The following is a 13,608-nucleotide window of genomic DNA, read 5'->3' as shown; positions in this document are numbered from 1 at the left end:
AGCCCAAGTGATTAGCAGTATTTGGCCCTGAGGAAGAGGCCTCTAAAAATAACTGGTGAGCAGAGTTTGCAATCAGGTCCAATTTCAGCTCTAGAGGCCTTGCCCAAGGAACTGCTGGCCTGTCCACAGCGCCAGTAGGTAGCAAAGGGCCTGTGTCGTGCCTGATACCTGCTCACAGGGCTTTGGTTTTTTTTTCCTTCCATATATATTATTCATGGATTGAAGAAATCAAAATGGCAGAAGGTAAAGTTATATTTTTGTTCTTTGGGTTAAAAGTGGTTTGGAAACAAGACGGCAGTTTTTACCTTGATTTTCAGTTGTGCGCTGTTCAGATATTTTTGGCTAAGTGCTTTGACTGCATCTTCTATGTTTTCCATTTCAAACTCCTGGAGATCTCAGTGTTTCAAGTAGTTTAATTTTTCATGGACCAATCTGTCTTTAATATTAATGTTAAGTTTTAGAGTCTTAACCTAGAATATCTTTTATTATATTGTAATATCAGGGACAACATTTTACAAACTTCAGATAAATGAACAAGTGGTTTGTCTTGGTCTTAGAATTTAATTACAGTGATTTTAAAGAATTGTGTGCATTTAGATTTCATATAAAATTTTAGGAAATTTAAGGGCTTTATGATTCCTGTCTGGTATTAATGAACATACTTAGTTGGCTGAAGCAGAGCCTTATATGTGGAAATGGACCTAATTTTTGTGAAGCAGACGACAAATGCAAAGAAAGGACTTAGGGATTTTATTTTGTTTTTTCAAATTGAATCATTAACCTTCAACTGTTCTTTAATGGTGTGTTGATTTACATTTTTGTATGTGTTTGTTTTTGCTTTTCTTTGTGAATTAAGATAGTCTTTTTAATGGAAGGCAAGTTGTATTGGCTCATTATGTCAAAAATGTGTTTAAGAAACATAAAATAGACATGTTGGAACTGCTTCCAGTTCTCAGCTACCTAAGCAGTCACTGGAAGGATTCTATTATTAGTGTGGAGAATATGAGTCTCTCTGCTTTGAACACTGTTTTAAATAAATGGTGAAAATGGATCACTTGACCATCCTGATAAAGAAGAATATGAGATCTGTTTCTGATTTTTAGTTCTTTTTTAAGGCACTTCTCCCCTTCTCCATGGATTGCTTAATCTACAGAGTGAAGCAAAGTCAGCTGTTACTTCTGACCCACTTTTATAACAGTTCTTGGCTCCAAGGGTGTGATATTCTGTAATGCAAAAAAGTAATCAGTTTGATGAATTGCTTTTATGGTTTTTTAAAACTTTAAATGTATATACAGTCTTGGAGTATAAATATGACATCCCTAAAATAATGCTTACCAAAGCTCATTAAATGGTTGATTTGTAATTCACTTATAGTTCGAGTTATGTAATTGATCAGATGCTGGAGTACATCTTCTATTTTGCCTTTCCTTCATCACATAAAATTCTGCTTGTCCCTAGCCCCATCTTCATCTTATCTTAGAAAAGAAGGACAAACTACTAGATGTTTTTCCAGAATATGTTTGGAGCAGAGTACTAGTTTCACATATGCTTGGGAAGTTTTAAACTCTCTAGAAGGGTTTATCTTACTATGGTCTGTTTAGTTTGGTTGGACAGAAACCGATCTGCCCTTTGGGACTAAGCACACCATATTTACAAAGTGACGTATGAAGAATGTGTTATTTGGTGTCGGTTTAAAAGTTCCACTAAAAAGATGGTTCAGAAAAGACACCTTTCTGTAATTTACTGTTTTGTTCCTTCATGAATTAGTAAATAATAACAGTAAAAAGATTGATGCTACTGGAGTAATACCTAATTTATTTGACATTATGAAGGGATGGATAAAATAATGCTAATCATTTCATGTTCTAGCTAAGTAACATTTACCCTTTCTTTGACATTTACCTTTTAAGCAATAAATCCATTTAATAAAAAAAAATTTGAATAAAAATCTTTCCAAAATTTTTTATACATTTTTTGCACTGTTAAACAGTTTGAAACAATGGTTTAATGGCAGAATTAACTTGAATGTCATTATTACTTTGTACTAAAAGATTATTTTAATAGTTAAGGACTATAAGTTTTATAGTTAAGGTCTGGTCACCAATAAGCATCAATCATAAATGGCTTCCTGCCATTCTTTTCAAGTTCTTGTGTCTACTTTTGCTAGATTCAAATATTTTCTAGGCACTTTCTTCCATCAGCATGTTACTGCTTTAACTCCTTTGGGTTAGGCTGTCTTTAATGTCTATTTAATTTTGTTCAATGAGTTAGGAAACTTTTTTTTTTTTTAATTTTATTGGAGTCTAGTTGATTTGCAATGTTGTGTTGGTTTCAGGTATACAGCATAGTGCAATTATGCATATACATATATTCATTCTTTTTTAGGTTCTTTTCTCGTACAGTTTATCACAGAATATTGAGTAGAGTCCCCTGTGCTATACAGTAGGTCCTTATTGGTTGTCTATCTTATATATAGTAGTATGTGTGTGTTCATCTCAAGCTCCTGTTTTATCCCCCGCCCTCCAACCCTGTAAGTTAGGAAACTTGATTGAAGTTGTTAGAATCCTCTAAAATGAATATTGGCGAAGGAAATGGCAACCAACTCCAGTATTCTTGCCAGGGAAGTGCCATGGACAGAGGGGCCTGGTGGGCTAGAGTTCATGGGGTTGCAAAGAGTTGGATGGAACTTAGGGACTGAACAACAACATAAAATATATTAAATGTATCAAATGTGATACCTGACAGTTCTGGTGAACAGGACCTTACAAAGGTGTTTCTGCATCGAGACTGATTTGAAAACCTTCCCCTGTGTCTGTGGGTCCCAGTGGATCCTCTGTAGAAGGAGCACTGAACTGCACTGCTTGGCTTCTCTTCTTCCCTGACCTCTATTTCCTATAAATAGTTTCCTTCCTTCTGTGCTCTCTGCCTAAGAATATGGAGCATTTTGAGGAAAGCTTTTTTCTATGGCAGTTAGAGTATTCCAGATTCTACAGAAACTAAATGGAGCAGGAAAAAAGGGTTTGGCTACCTCTGTGGTCTTATTAAGCTGTTGATAGACTCTGAACTTTGAAGGAGGTTCTATTTAGGTTGTTTGGATACAGAACTTGGAACACACATAGCAATTTTTATTTTAAAAATAGTCATTAGTAGTTTATTTCTTTCATTACTTCAACATTAGGGTCTTAGGTATGTGGTTTTGTGTCGAACCATAAGTCTTTTTCATTTTCAGAATCTTTGTAACATGATTTAAGAATTTAAACGACAACTAACTTTGAAGTGATTTAGCATTGTAAGCACTATCAAATTCCTGGAGAAATATTTCAGTGAAAAGAGGTTCAATAAAACTTTTTCTTCTTATATAATGACATTTTCCCTCTTTTATTTTTTAACAGAGACGAAACAGGGAGGACTCAAGAATGGGAGGAAAGGAGGACTTTCTGGAAGTTCATTTTTCACATGGTTTATGGTCATTGCACTGCTCGGAGTCTGGACATCAGTAGCTGTGGTCTGGTTTGATCTTGTTGATTATGAAGAAGTGTTAGGTAAGGGTCTTCATGTTGTTTCTTTTTAGTACTGTTAATTTCTGTAGCCTTCCAGTGGTTCTCAGAAGGGAAGGAAGAAAAGGGGACGTTAGCAGGGTTAGCTTGGAGTGATGGCTTCAACTTCTTTCAACTTCTTTGAACATGATCTGTTGAAGTAAAAATAGACTTACACTGTTTGCACAGAAAAATTGTATCAAACAGTATACACTCCCATGACATGGAATAGTCTATCATTTCTATTCCATTTTGTTATATTATGAATTTTTAAAATAGGTCATAAGCCACTGAATTTATTCAAGGACCTGTGAATGGATCATAAACACAACTGGCAAGACCCTGACTTAAAGAAAGCATTTCAAAGCATACCTTCTGTGTCCTCATTGAAATTGTGGGAGGACACGTCTGTGTGTGAGTTCATGTGTAGGTGTGCCCTGTACGCTGTTTGGAGGAGGTTGTCGTGTGACTTCTGAGAGTTGTCTTCCTTCCTTCTCTTTTCCCCTTTCTCTCCCCATAATCACTGCAGTTTTTCATGATTTTTTTTACTTTGATGATTCTTTGGTTTCACTTGATCAAGTCTTTTTTTTTTTGTAATTGAGGTAAAATTCACCTGACATAAAATTCAGCATTGTAAATATGTAAAAACATAGAGGTCACTGTTTTTTAACTTTTTGTGCTGTCATCATTATTAATTTCAGAATATTTAAACGCAAGTAACAATTTTGTGTTTTTACATGCATGCAGCCAAAGCAAAGGACTTCCGTTATAACTTGTCAGAGGTACTTCAAGGTAGGCTCTTGGAGTTGAATTTTAAGTCTACTTGTGTTAGTCTCTAAAACTGCACCCTTAGGCTACTATTTTAGTTATCACTTGCATTAAAGAATGTAAGTGATAGGACCAATTTTCCTTTTTAAATTTCTCAGAAAGTATAGTTTCTGGGTTCTTTTTAATGTTATTTGAACTGTACTATATGTAGCCTAAACTGCAGACCAGTGCTTTTCATTTATATTTTCTTAGATATAGAAATGATAACTTCCTTATCTCTCTCACTATTATCATTTTCAATATATGTGTGCTTTGTAAACCAGACTTCTACATAGCAAGTTAAATATTTTCCTAAGTAGGACATAGCAAGTTAAATGTTTTCTTAAGGGCCCTGGGAGGGTCCAGGTTGGTCATACCTATTCTACTCCCAAAGTTCTTCATGCTGTTATGCAATGTGTTAATTTACTTTTTAATAAGAAATGGCAGCAGTGTTGCCAACTAGTGTTTTAGTACTGATACTGTATTTGTGAATGTGGTTTAAAATATTGTTTAAAAATGTGAAATTAATAAACCTCTTCACATCCGTTGTCCAGTGATGAATTATAAATCATGTCGATTTTTGGATGTTTTTAGGAAATTGAATGTATTTGACTCACATTTGAAATGCTGAACGTAACAGTGCTGAGATGATAAAACTTTATTATGCCTTAAAATTCATACTTACTGTTTTTGAAGGAGGAACTCTCTGCTTGTATTGGCTTTTCAGCTTGTCTGTTTTAAGTCTTTTTGTTTTTCCTTAGTAGTAGGTGACTGGTGCTAATTATGTTTTTAAGTAAGATAACTGTAAGTGTTCTTTGTAATTTCAAAAGGCCAGTTTTACATACTTTATTTCCAGAACAGTCTTTTTTTAAAGGTTGATTCATGATGCTTGTCATAGTCCTTATTATTAAAGATAATCTATCCTTTTATTTTTAGTACTTGTACTTGATGTGAATTACATATAGTCTTTGAGACTCTGTGGGTATTTAGTTTTGAATATTGATAATATGAGGACCTTCTATATTATAGAAACATTAAATTTCATGTAACTATTAGAAGTGGATCCATATTGTTCCTTATATATGTTGAAAATTTTATCTAAAATATTTTTAGCAATAAAATTTAAAAATATTATTCTGAAATGATTAAATATCAGGGTATTGTTAAGCCCTGAAAGAAAATATTATCTCAGTTATTTCTTATATTTGTTAGGTGAATGTTTCCTTAATCTCTAAGTGAACTGTCTTCATTTTTAAGTGAGATTATCATTTAGCACAACTTTTCTTAATGAAAGGAGCAAAGAGTTGCCTTGCTTGGTAGCATTAATAACTAATATGCAGGACTGTAAGGAGTAGTAACACCTTATTAAATTTGGCTTCCCTTTTGTTCCCATATCCTTCTCTGCTTCTCCTCTTGTAGGAAAACTTGGAATCTATGATGCTGATGGTGATGGAGATTTTGATGTGGATGATGCCAAAGTTTTATTAGGCAAGTACACATTTTTTTTTTTAAAGTTAGTGGTGCTGAAATATTGGAAGCAAAATAATATTTAAGTTTTAATAATGTCTGTGTTAATCATTAACATTTTATGGAAGATGTTTTCCCATACTATGTATTCTTGTTAGGATGAAATGAATAGCATAATTATTTTTCCATAAACTCTCACATTTCAAGTTACTTTTGCAAATAAATAAGTATACAGCTCCTGCACAGATGTTCCTAATTGGTAATATCATTTCATGTGTGTTTTTAGATTTAAAGCACTTTATATTTTGAACGTAGCGTTTGGAAATTTAATGTCCTAGTCTGTTTTCAGATATGGTAATTACAGCCATTCTTTAGCATCATTTGACATATTTCATGTCCATTTGAAAGCATGAATTTCTAAAAGCTTACATAAATTCATTTTGAAATAAAGTAGTGGTAGTAAACATCTCAAAATGTCCTATGATGTTTGGAAGGTAACATTAAAATATAAACTAGTAATCTTTGGCCAGATTTCTTGATTTTTTTTTTTAAGTCTTGACCCTTTCTTTTTTATCACCAGAAATGCCTGTCTTAATCATTGAGATGTTTTTTTGTGATAAAGAGGTGATTTTTTTTCATTTATTTTAACATGCTGTTATGCTATAAAAGATGGTGCTGATTTTAATATACAAATTTTATATAATCTGGCCTGATGAGATATGTATTTCTGCTTGTTAAACAGCATCTTTTCCTTTGTTTAGTATATAGCATAGTGTGTATCAAAATACTTTACACTGAAGTCTTTAGAAAAATAGCAAATATGGTAAGGTATTACATACTAAGCTTAATAGAATAATAGCACAAAGAAATTCTTGCACAATTTTGTATATATTTTATGGATATGAAAAAATGGGAGATACTGCATCTGTAACTAATGAAATATAATAAAAGTTTTTAATTTTGACTTACTGTATATCATCTTGTTACTGCTCAGTGAGAATTATATTTGCTACTTAACAGTGAAAGCGTTCAATACCCATGGAATTTCTTTTCCTGTCTTAACCATAATAGAATTTTCTATATAATTTTGTCATTACATATCTAAATTTGGGTTTCTATAAATACAGTAAGTCCTCAGAAGACTATAATCTTGGCATGTGAAAGAAAGAAAATCATATAAAACTTAGAACAGTGCTGATTTGCTTGCCTTTAAGTGGTTAATTACTCTATTTTATTACTTTTCTGTAAATGACAAATTCTGAATAGCAGGGCTTTTTATTTTAAAAATAGCTTCATATGGGCCAAGTTTCCTTGTTTTAGAAATAATATTACCTACTACATTTGGTTGTTTTTTTGTTTTTATTTTTTTTAAGGTGCTTAAAATCAGCTATCGTCTATTAGGAAACACCAACTATTAAAAATTAAAATGATATATCTTCTATAGCACATATTATTTCTACTGCAAATTCACATTAATAAGTTGATTTTTAGAATTTTAGATTTCAAAAATTTTTTCCCCTTAGTATTTTTAAGCAGCCATTAAGAGTTTAACTGTAATTTAGAACATTCTCATTTGTGGGTAGCCACGTATGTGGAATGGGCAAATGGTAACCTGATCTTTTTATAAGAACCATATACTGGGAGTAGAACCCAGTTGGTTAACATGAAGGTTCACTTGGTAATTTGACGATTACATGCAAAAAGGCTATGACACACTATTTTACTGTATTATGTGTACTAATTCACAGTTGGATTGTGGCTTTGGTAAAGATGAAGGACACGAATGTGAACTGTTTGTCCTCTAACCTTATTCTATAGCATTTGAATTCTCTGCGTGAAATACGACCTTGATGGGAATTGAATTTTATGACTAAAGTTCTTTTCTACGTTGTGAGGTTGTTGTCGCTGAGTTGTGCCTCTGTTACTGGAGGGTGATTGCAAGAACCAGGTGAATTTTGGGGGGCTCAGGCGCTGCTGGGCTCTGTATGCTCAGGGAGAGATTATGGGGGAGCAGATTGTGTACCCCAAAAAGAGCTAGACCTTGGGATATGCTCTGCTTGGAGAAGCTGAAGCTCTAGTGTAAAAGCTTTGGATTAAGGCAAAGGGAATGCCCAAGAGGGATGAAAGGAGGAAGTCAGAGCTTAGGTGAGAGCTTGGCAGGGCAGGTGTGATAATATTCCTAGTTATGCTGAACTTCCATAGGTTTGGCATTTATTTCATTAGTATTTCTTCCTGGAGTCTTAAATTTGCATGTATTTAAATTTGACCCATTTCAGGAAATGTATACATTCATATTTAGATTTCTTTCACATTTCAAAGTTTGGCTTTTCTTTTAAAATATAAAGAGAAAATGAAATACGTGAGTATATCAAGATCAATAGCTGTCATTCATTTTATTATTTATTTCTGGCCATGGCCCTTATGGTATACTTTGAAAATGTTCTAAACCTGGTCTTGTTTATATGGCTTCCTAGTTTTGTGGCCACATTTTCTAAAATAAATGTCTTTGATTTAGGTTTGGATGATTGAAAGTTATACTGTCCCAAAATGTATTCTTTGAAAATATGTTTCCCAAATGAAGTCAATAGGAAAGAGGAATAAATACTGAGTAACATTTTCTTAGAGTAACATTGCTTCAGGAGTAACATTTTCTTAGAGTAACATGACACATGGTTATCCTTTTGTCCTGCGACTGGTACTCAGCTGGCATCAGGTATGGCTAGAGAACAAAAGGGAAGGTAACTCTTAGAGCCTTGACAAATATTTGTAGATTGACAGGTGCATGAGTGTGCAGAAGGGAAGGCTGGCTGTTGCCCAGTCAGAGGCACTCACACCCTGCTCCTTGGTTCAGGCCTTCTCTTAGAGAGAAAGAATTGTGTACCCAGAACATATTTTCTTTTTAGACTAGTTCTTTTGTCTTAAGAACCACAGAAAGGTGGCATAGTTGAGTAATTAGTTTTTTTCAAATGTTTTTGCCCATTTGTCACATACTTCAGCCTGTCATATTGAGGGGTAGTAAAGTTTTATATTTTATATTCAATACTTGAAATTACTTATACTGGAAAATGGAGAACAAGAAATATATTTATTCTAAATATGTGATAGTCACTCAGTTGTGTCTGACTCTTTGCGACCCCATGGACTGTAACCTGCCAGGCTCCTCCGTCCATGGGATTTTCCAGACAAGAATATTAGAGTGGGTTGCCATTTCCTTGCCCAGGGATTGAACCCAGGTCTCCCGCATTGCAGGCAGACTCTTTCCACTTGAGCCACAGGGGATGCGCATTTATTCTAAATACACGGCTTCTATGTGTAGCTTCTTTTTGAACAAGAAGAAACAATGTTATTTCCATAGAGTCTTGACTGGAAAGACAGATCTCTGTTCAGAGCTTTTGTTAACTCTTCAATTCAGTGAAGAGACATTCTGGGTTGATCAAAAAGTTATTTAAATACCAGCTATAGTTTGTGCCCCCCACCCCACCCCAAATACATGAAGAATGGCACAGTGTAGTTCTTCTGTGGACTAATACAGAGAAACTATAACCTTTAATATTAGACTAGTTGTCTTATTATTATCCCTTACCTGCCAATCTCGATTGCCAGTAGTTATGCTTTGTGGACAGATTTTGTATTGCCAAAGCCAGGAATACCGAATTAGGTGGTTCTAACCTGGAAAGCTCTACAGTCATGGATGTTCACATTTCTTACAGCCAAAACCCTCCAGCCTGATTTTTTTTTTTCCACCCTGTCAAAATTATAGAGATTGACAGTGTTTGTGGACTTTGAGACCTGCTGGAGGCAAGAGACTAGTCATACTCAAAGCCAATTCTTCACAGGAAGACAGCAAATGATAAAAACAATATATACGTTGCTTTCTTTCCATCATGGGGGTCGGATGGGGGCCAAGACTTAAAAATAGCAGGCATCAGGGGTCTTTGCAGTAGAAGCTAACTTCAGGAGCTGATAAGTGGAGAACTCTGGAATGTTCCCGGTGCAGGTGACTGATCACGTTTCATATTGGTAGGCTGAACGAATCATTATTAATTCTGGCTGACTCTTATTATTTGTCAGAATTATAGGACCATGAGTCAAGTAATCACAGCATAATAAAGCTGACATCTTACAGTGTTAAAATTTAAGTTGATTATCTGGTAGAATTGGAGCGCACTGATACCCATTTATTGAAGCTGAACAGTAAGCCTGCTAATCATGTTAATTCCAGAGTTTCCTAAATTAACTCCAGCTCCTAAAGGGAAAAAAATTGATGAAACAAATGTTTCTATTTTCAGTGAATATTTATTGGTGTATGTAAATATTTGTATAATCAACTCTCGATATTATCTGGGTGCTAAATGAGGCGAGGTGGGGCTTGTCAGAAGTGTCTTTTTATCCTCATATTATTTTTACTCACTTTTCCCGTTGAAGTGGGTGAGTCAGTTTTGGCTGATGCAATTTTGTGATTTTCGGGTTCTCGATTCTCTGATGAGAAACCCGGTGAGGGACTGGTAGGAAGGCTGAAGATTGATCCCACCGCCTTTCCTTTAGTCCGTATGATTGAGAGTTGATTGTAAGATGTGCATCTTAACCCATTTCTTTATTTTCCAAAATGTCTTTTCTGTAAATGTCTTTGACCATGATGCACATCCTTTGTTGAGATCACTCTTCCAACGCTTCTTTTTTCCACTTAACTGCTCTCATTTTCTCTTTCTCTCTTCCTTTATCCTTATGTAGGCCTGACCAAAGATGGCAGTAATGAAAATATTGATTCTCTTGAGGAAGTCCTTAATATTTTAGCAGAGGAAAGTTCAGATTGGTTTTATGGTTTCCTCTCATTTCTCTATGATATAATGACTCCTTTTGAAATGCTAGAAGAAGAAGAAGAAGAAAGTGAGACCGCAGATGGCGTTGATGGGACGTCACAGAATGAAGGGGTTCAGGGCAAGACTTGCGTCATCTTGGATTTACATAACCAATAACTTTGATGCAGGGGCTGAAGTCACTGGCTTATGAACCCCCGAAGCAGTCTCCTTTTTCTTTCTTTCCTTCGCTCACCCAGGGCTTAACATGCAGTGGGGCAGCGTGATGGGACAATACAAGGCAACCATGTGGTCTTCCCCCAGTACAGCGCCTAACTAGTCCCTTGCTTGACTTTCCCACTTGAGGAAAGCAGCATTCTCCTCCTAGTGGTTCACAAAGTGCATTGAGAATGATGTTCTTGGTAGTATAATTGGTTTCTGTATCATTTTGTTTCAACTCATGTGCTCACTGAACTAAATTCAGAAACTTAATAGATTGTTTTGTGATTAACCCTTGCTGCCTGTCCTTCTAACATGCTGTTCATTAAGATGATTACAGTGGGATTGATTATAAAAATACTGCTAGCATGATTCATGCTTTCAATGCTTCTCTGTTGATCCTTAACATGATTGATGTGTAAAATGATGGCTCTTTAAAAAGCTATTTTTTATTGTAATTTGTTTAGGTTGATTTGTCAGATGGATTAATAACAGATTTCAGTGTCACATTCTGTATTCATGGTGCTTTGAAAATAACCCCATGTTGTTGCCTTAGGGTAGTTCAATTGCTGTATTCAGATAGTAGTGTGTCTGAATCTTTCTCTCTATGAAAGCAAAATTTATTTTTAATTTCATTTCCAAATATACATCCAGAGAAAGTAATTTGTATTTTTCTTAAAGGAGGCTTATTACACAGGAAGGAAAATGTGAATATGTATCTTAAATAATGTTGTACATATTAAAATTATTCATCCTAAATTACGGTCTTTTTCCATTTTTTCCTATACTACCTTATTAATTGGCCATCAACTTTGGCTTAGGTATAATATGGTTTTTAAAATTAAATTCATTGAAGTGGTAATTCTTTTTTTGAAAATCTATTTTTGTGATTAGAAAACCTTAAAAACACCTTTGAATTAATTCATTTAAAATGAGTTTGCTTCAGTGATAGCAAGAGCAATGGTATTATTAGACATAGGTAACATGCATTTCTTAAAATTAGATTTCATTCATTCCCCACCTCAAATAAAGCTCTTACAGCTTAAGAGCAATAAGACCCAAGACTCCTATTTCTTTTTCCCTTTTTGAGAGTGGTAGTTCATGTTTTTACATCTTTTTGAGCCTCTGTGAAACTTAGCTTAGCTTTGGTTCTTTATAGAGCTTAGCATTGGAAAATATTTGTGTTTTTTAACATTTTATTTAACTATAACTTCTACTTTTCAAATATTTATTCTTATTTTTTCCCTTTTAATCAAGTTGCTTTCAGAAAGTGGATTATTCACCATTTTTTTCAGAAGGGAATATGACCAATTTAGTTTCTTTTTTAGAAGTCTCTCTTGCAGGCTGTCAAAACAAGAGCCTTCAAGTAAAAGTTTCAAATCAGAACCCTAGAACCTATCAACTTCCCCTTGACTTAATATTTACATGTGTTGGGGAAAACTGTCTAGTTTGCTAATCTTACTTTTAAAAGCATTATTCATAACTCCTTTTGGAAACAGATACATGTGTTATACATTGGGGCCTTCCCAGGTGGCGCTAGTAGTAAGTAACCCACCTGCCAATTCAGGAGACATAAGAGATGTTTGTTTGATCCCTGAGTTGGAAAGATCCTCTGGAGAAGGAAATGGCAACCCTCTCCAATATTCTTGCCTGGAGAATCCCATGGACAGAGGAACCTGGTAGGCTACAGTCTGTGGGGTTGAAGAGAGTCAGACAGGACTGTGAGACTTACCACACACGTACATTATACATTGGACAATGATCTCCTAACGCTTAAATGATTATTATAACCCTAGTTTGTCTTTTCCTAATTATTCAAGGAATATGCTTCATTCTGTTAATGTTTCTGACAATCAAAAGCTTCTAATTTTGGAATGTTAATATTTTGAAGCAAATGAGTAGGATTTAATAATGTTCTTTCTGAAAGTTTATTCTGTCTTTGTCCATATTTATAATGTTTTTTCACTTTGAATTTGAGTTCTGTGACAGATCAGAGTTTGTTAGGTTTAAGTTCAAAGGGAGTCTTAAGCCTCAGAGAAGTTCCTTTAGTCCAGTGTCTGAGATGTATTTTTTAAGGCAGTCTTGTTTCTTAATGCTTCATTGCTACTAACTCTAGAAGATGTTTGATCAGTTTATGAGAAATAATGAAATTTGTGTGTTAAAAATGTTCAGAATCATTAATTTTTCATCAGACTGCTTTTTTGTCACAATACTAATGTACACTTTATGTACAGAAATTAATTATGCTGTATTTTTGTAAATGAAAAATAAGGATGTAGGATCCTTTGCCATTTTTTTGGTACCCCTGCTGATCAGCCCTTTGAAAAGCCTCTGATGATGATAAAATCCAGGTAACTGGTGAACCCCTGACTTCTGTGACAGCCTTCAACTTGTTCCCACAGCTTGCTTTGGTGAGAAAATAAAGGTATTTGCCAAACTGGTATAAAGTACTTTGAAGCTGATCAAAGTAGTCTCGTTTACATTTTATTTACTATATATGTTATAGTTCTTAATCTTCTAAGGATTTATTGTGTCATTTTCTGTTTGACCATAGAAATACTTTACTAGCTTGTGTCTTTTAAGCTTAGGAACAAAAAAAAAATGTAATTGTTAGTTTGAGTGTTTATAGTTCTTAAGGAATTTTACATTGTTCTATATTTTTGGTAAAGAACCTGCCTGCCTATGCAGGTGACATAAGAGATGCTGGTTCGATCCCTGGGTTGGGAAGATCCGCTAGAGAAGGGAATGGCAACCCATTCCAGTATTATTACCTGGGGAATCCC

The 13,608-nt window shown here is 34.6% G+C and overlaps 1 protein-coding gene across 24 annotated transcripts in view; it reads left to right on the top strand.

Annotated features, from left to right (window-relative positions):
• The window catches only part of ASPH (aspartate beta-hydroxylase), a 189,839-nt gene that overhangs the window by 28,767 nt on the left and 147,464 nt on the right, over positions 1–13,608 (top strand). For 10 of the 24 annotated variants that reach the window (XR_003038026.2, XM_025001420.2, XM_025001419.2 and 7 more), the window contains 3 exon segments: positions 3,393–3,542; positions 4,284–4,328; positions 5,763–5,831. Coding sequence is in view for 23 of the 24 variants with exons in the window: in XM_025001420.2 (XP_024857188.1) it covers positions 3,393–3,542; positions 4,284–4,328; positions 5,763–5,831 (264 nt within the window). In the remaining variant the exon portion in view is untranslated. 24 annotated transcript variants of the gene reach the window in all.

Source organism: Bos taurus, chromosome 14 (assembly GCF_002263795.3).
Source record: "Bos taurus isolate L1 Dominette 01449 registration number 42190680 breed Hereford chromosome 14, ARS-UCD2.0, whole genome shotgun sequence".
In the NCBI taxonomy this organism is placed as follows: domain Eukaryota; kingdom Metazoa; phylum Chordata; class Mammalia; order Artiodactyla; family Bovidae; genus Bos; species Bos taurus.
The sequence above is the reverse complement of the archived record's forward strand: the minus strand, read 5'-3'. Positions and strand labels throughout refer to the sequence as shown.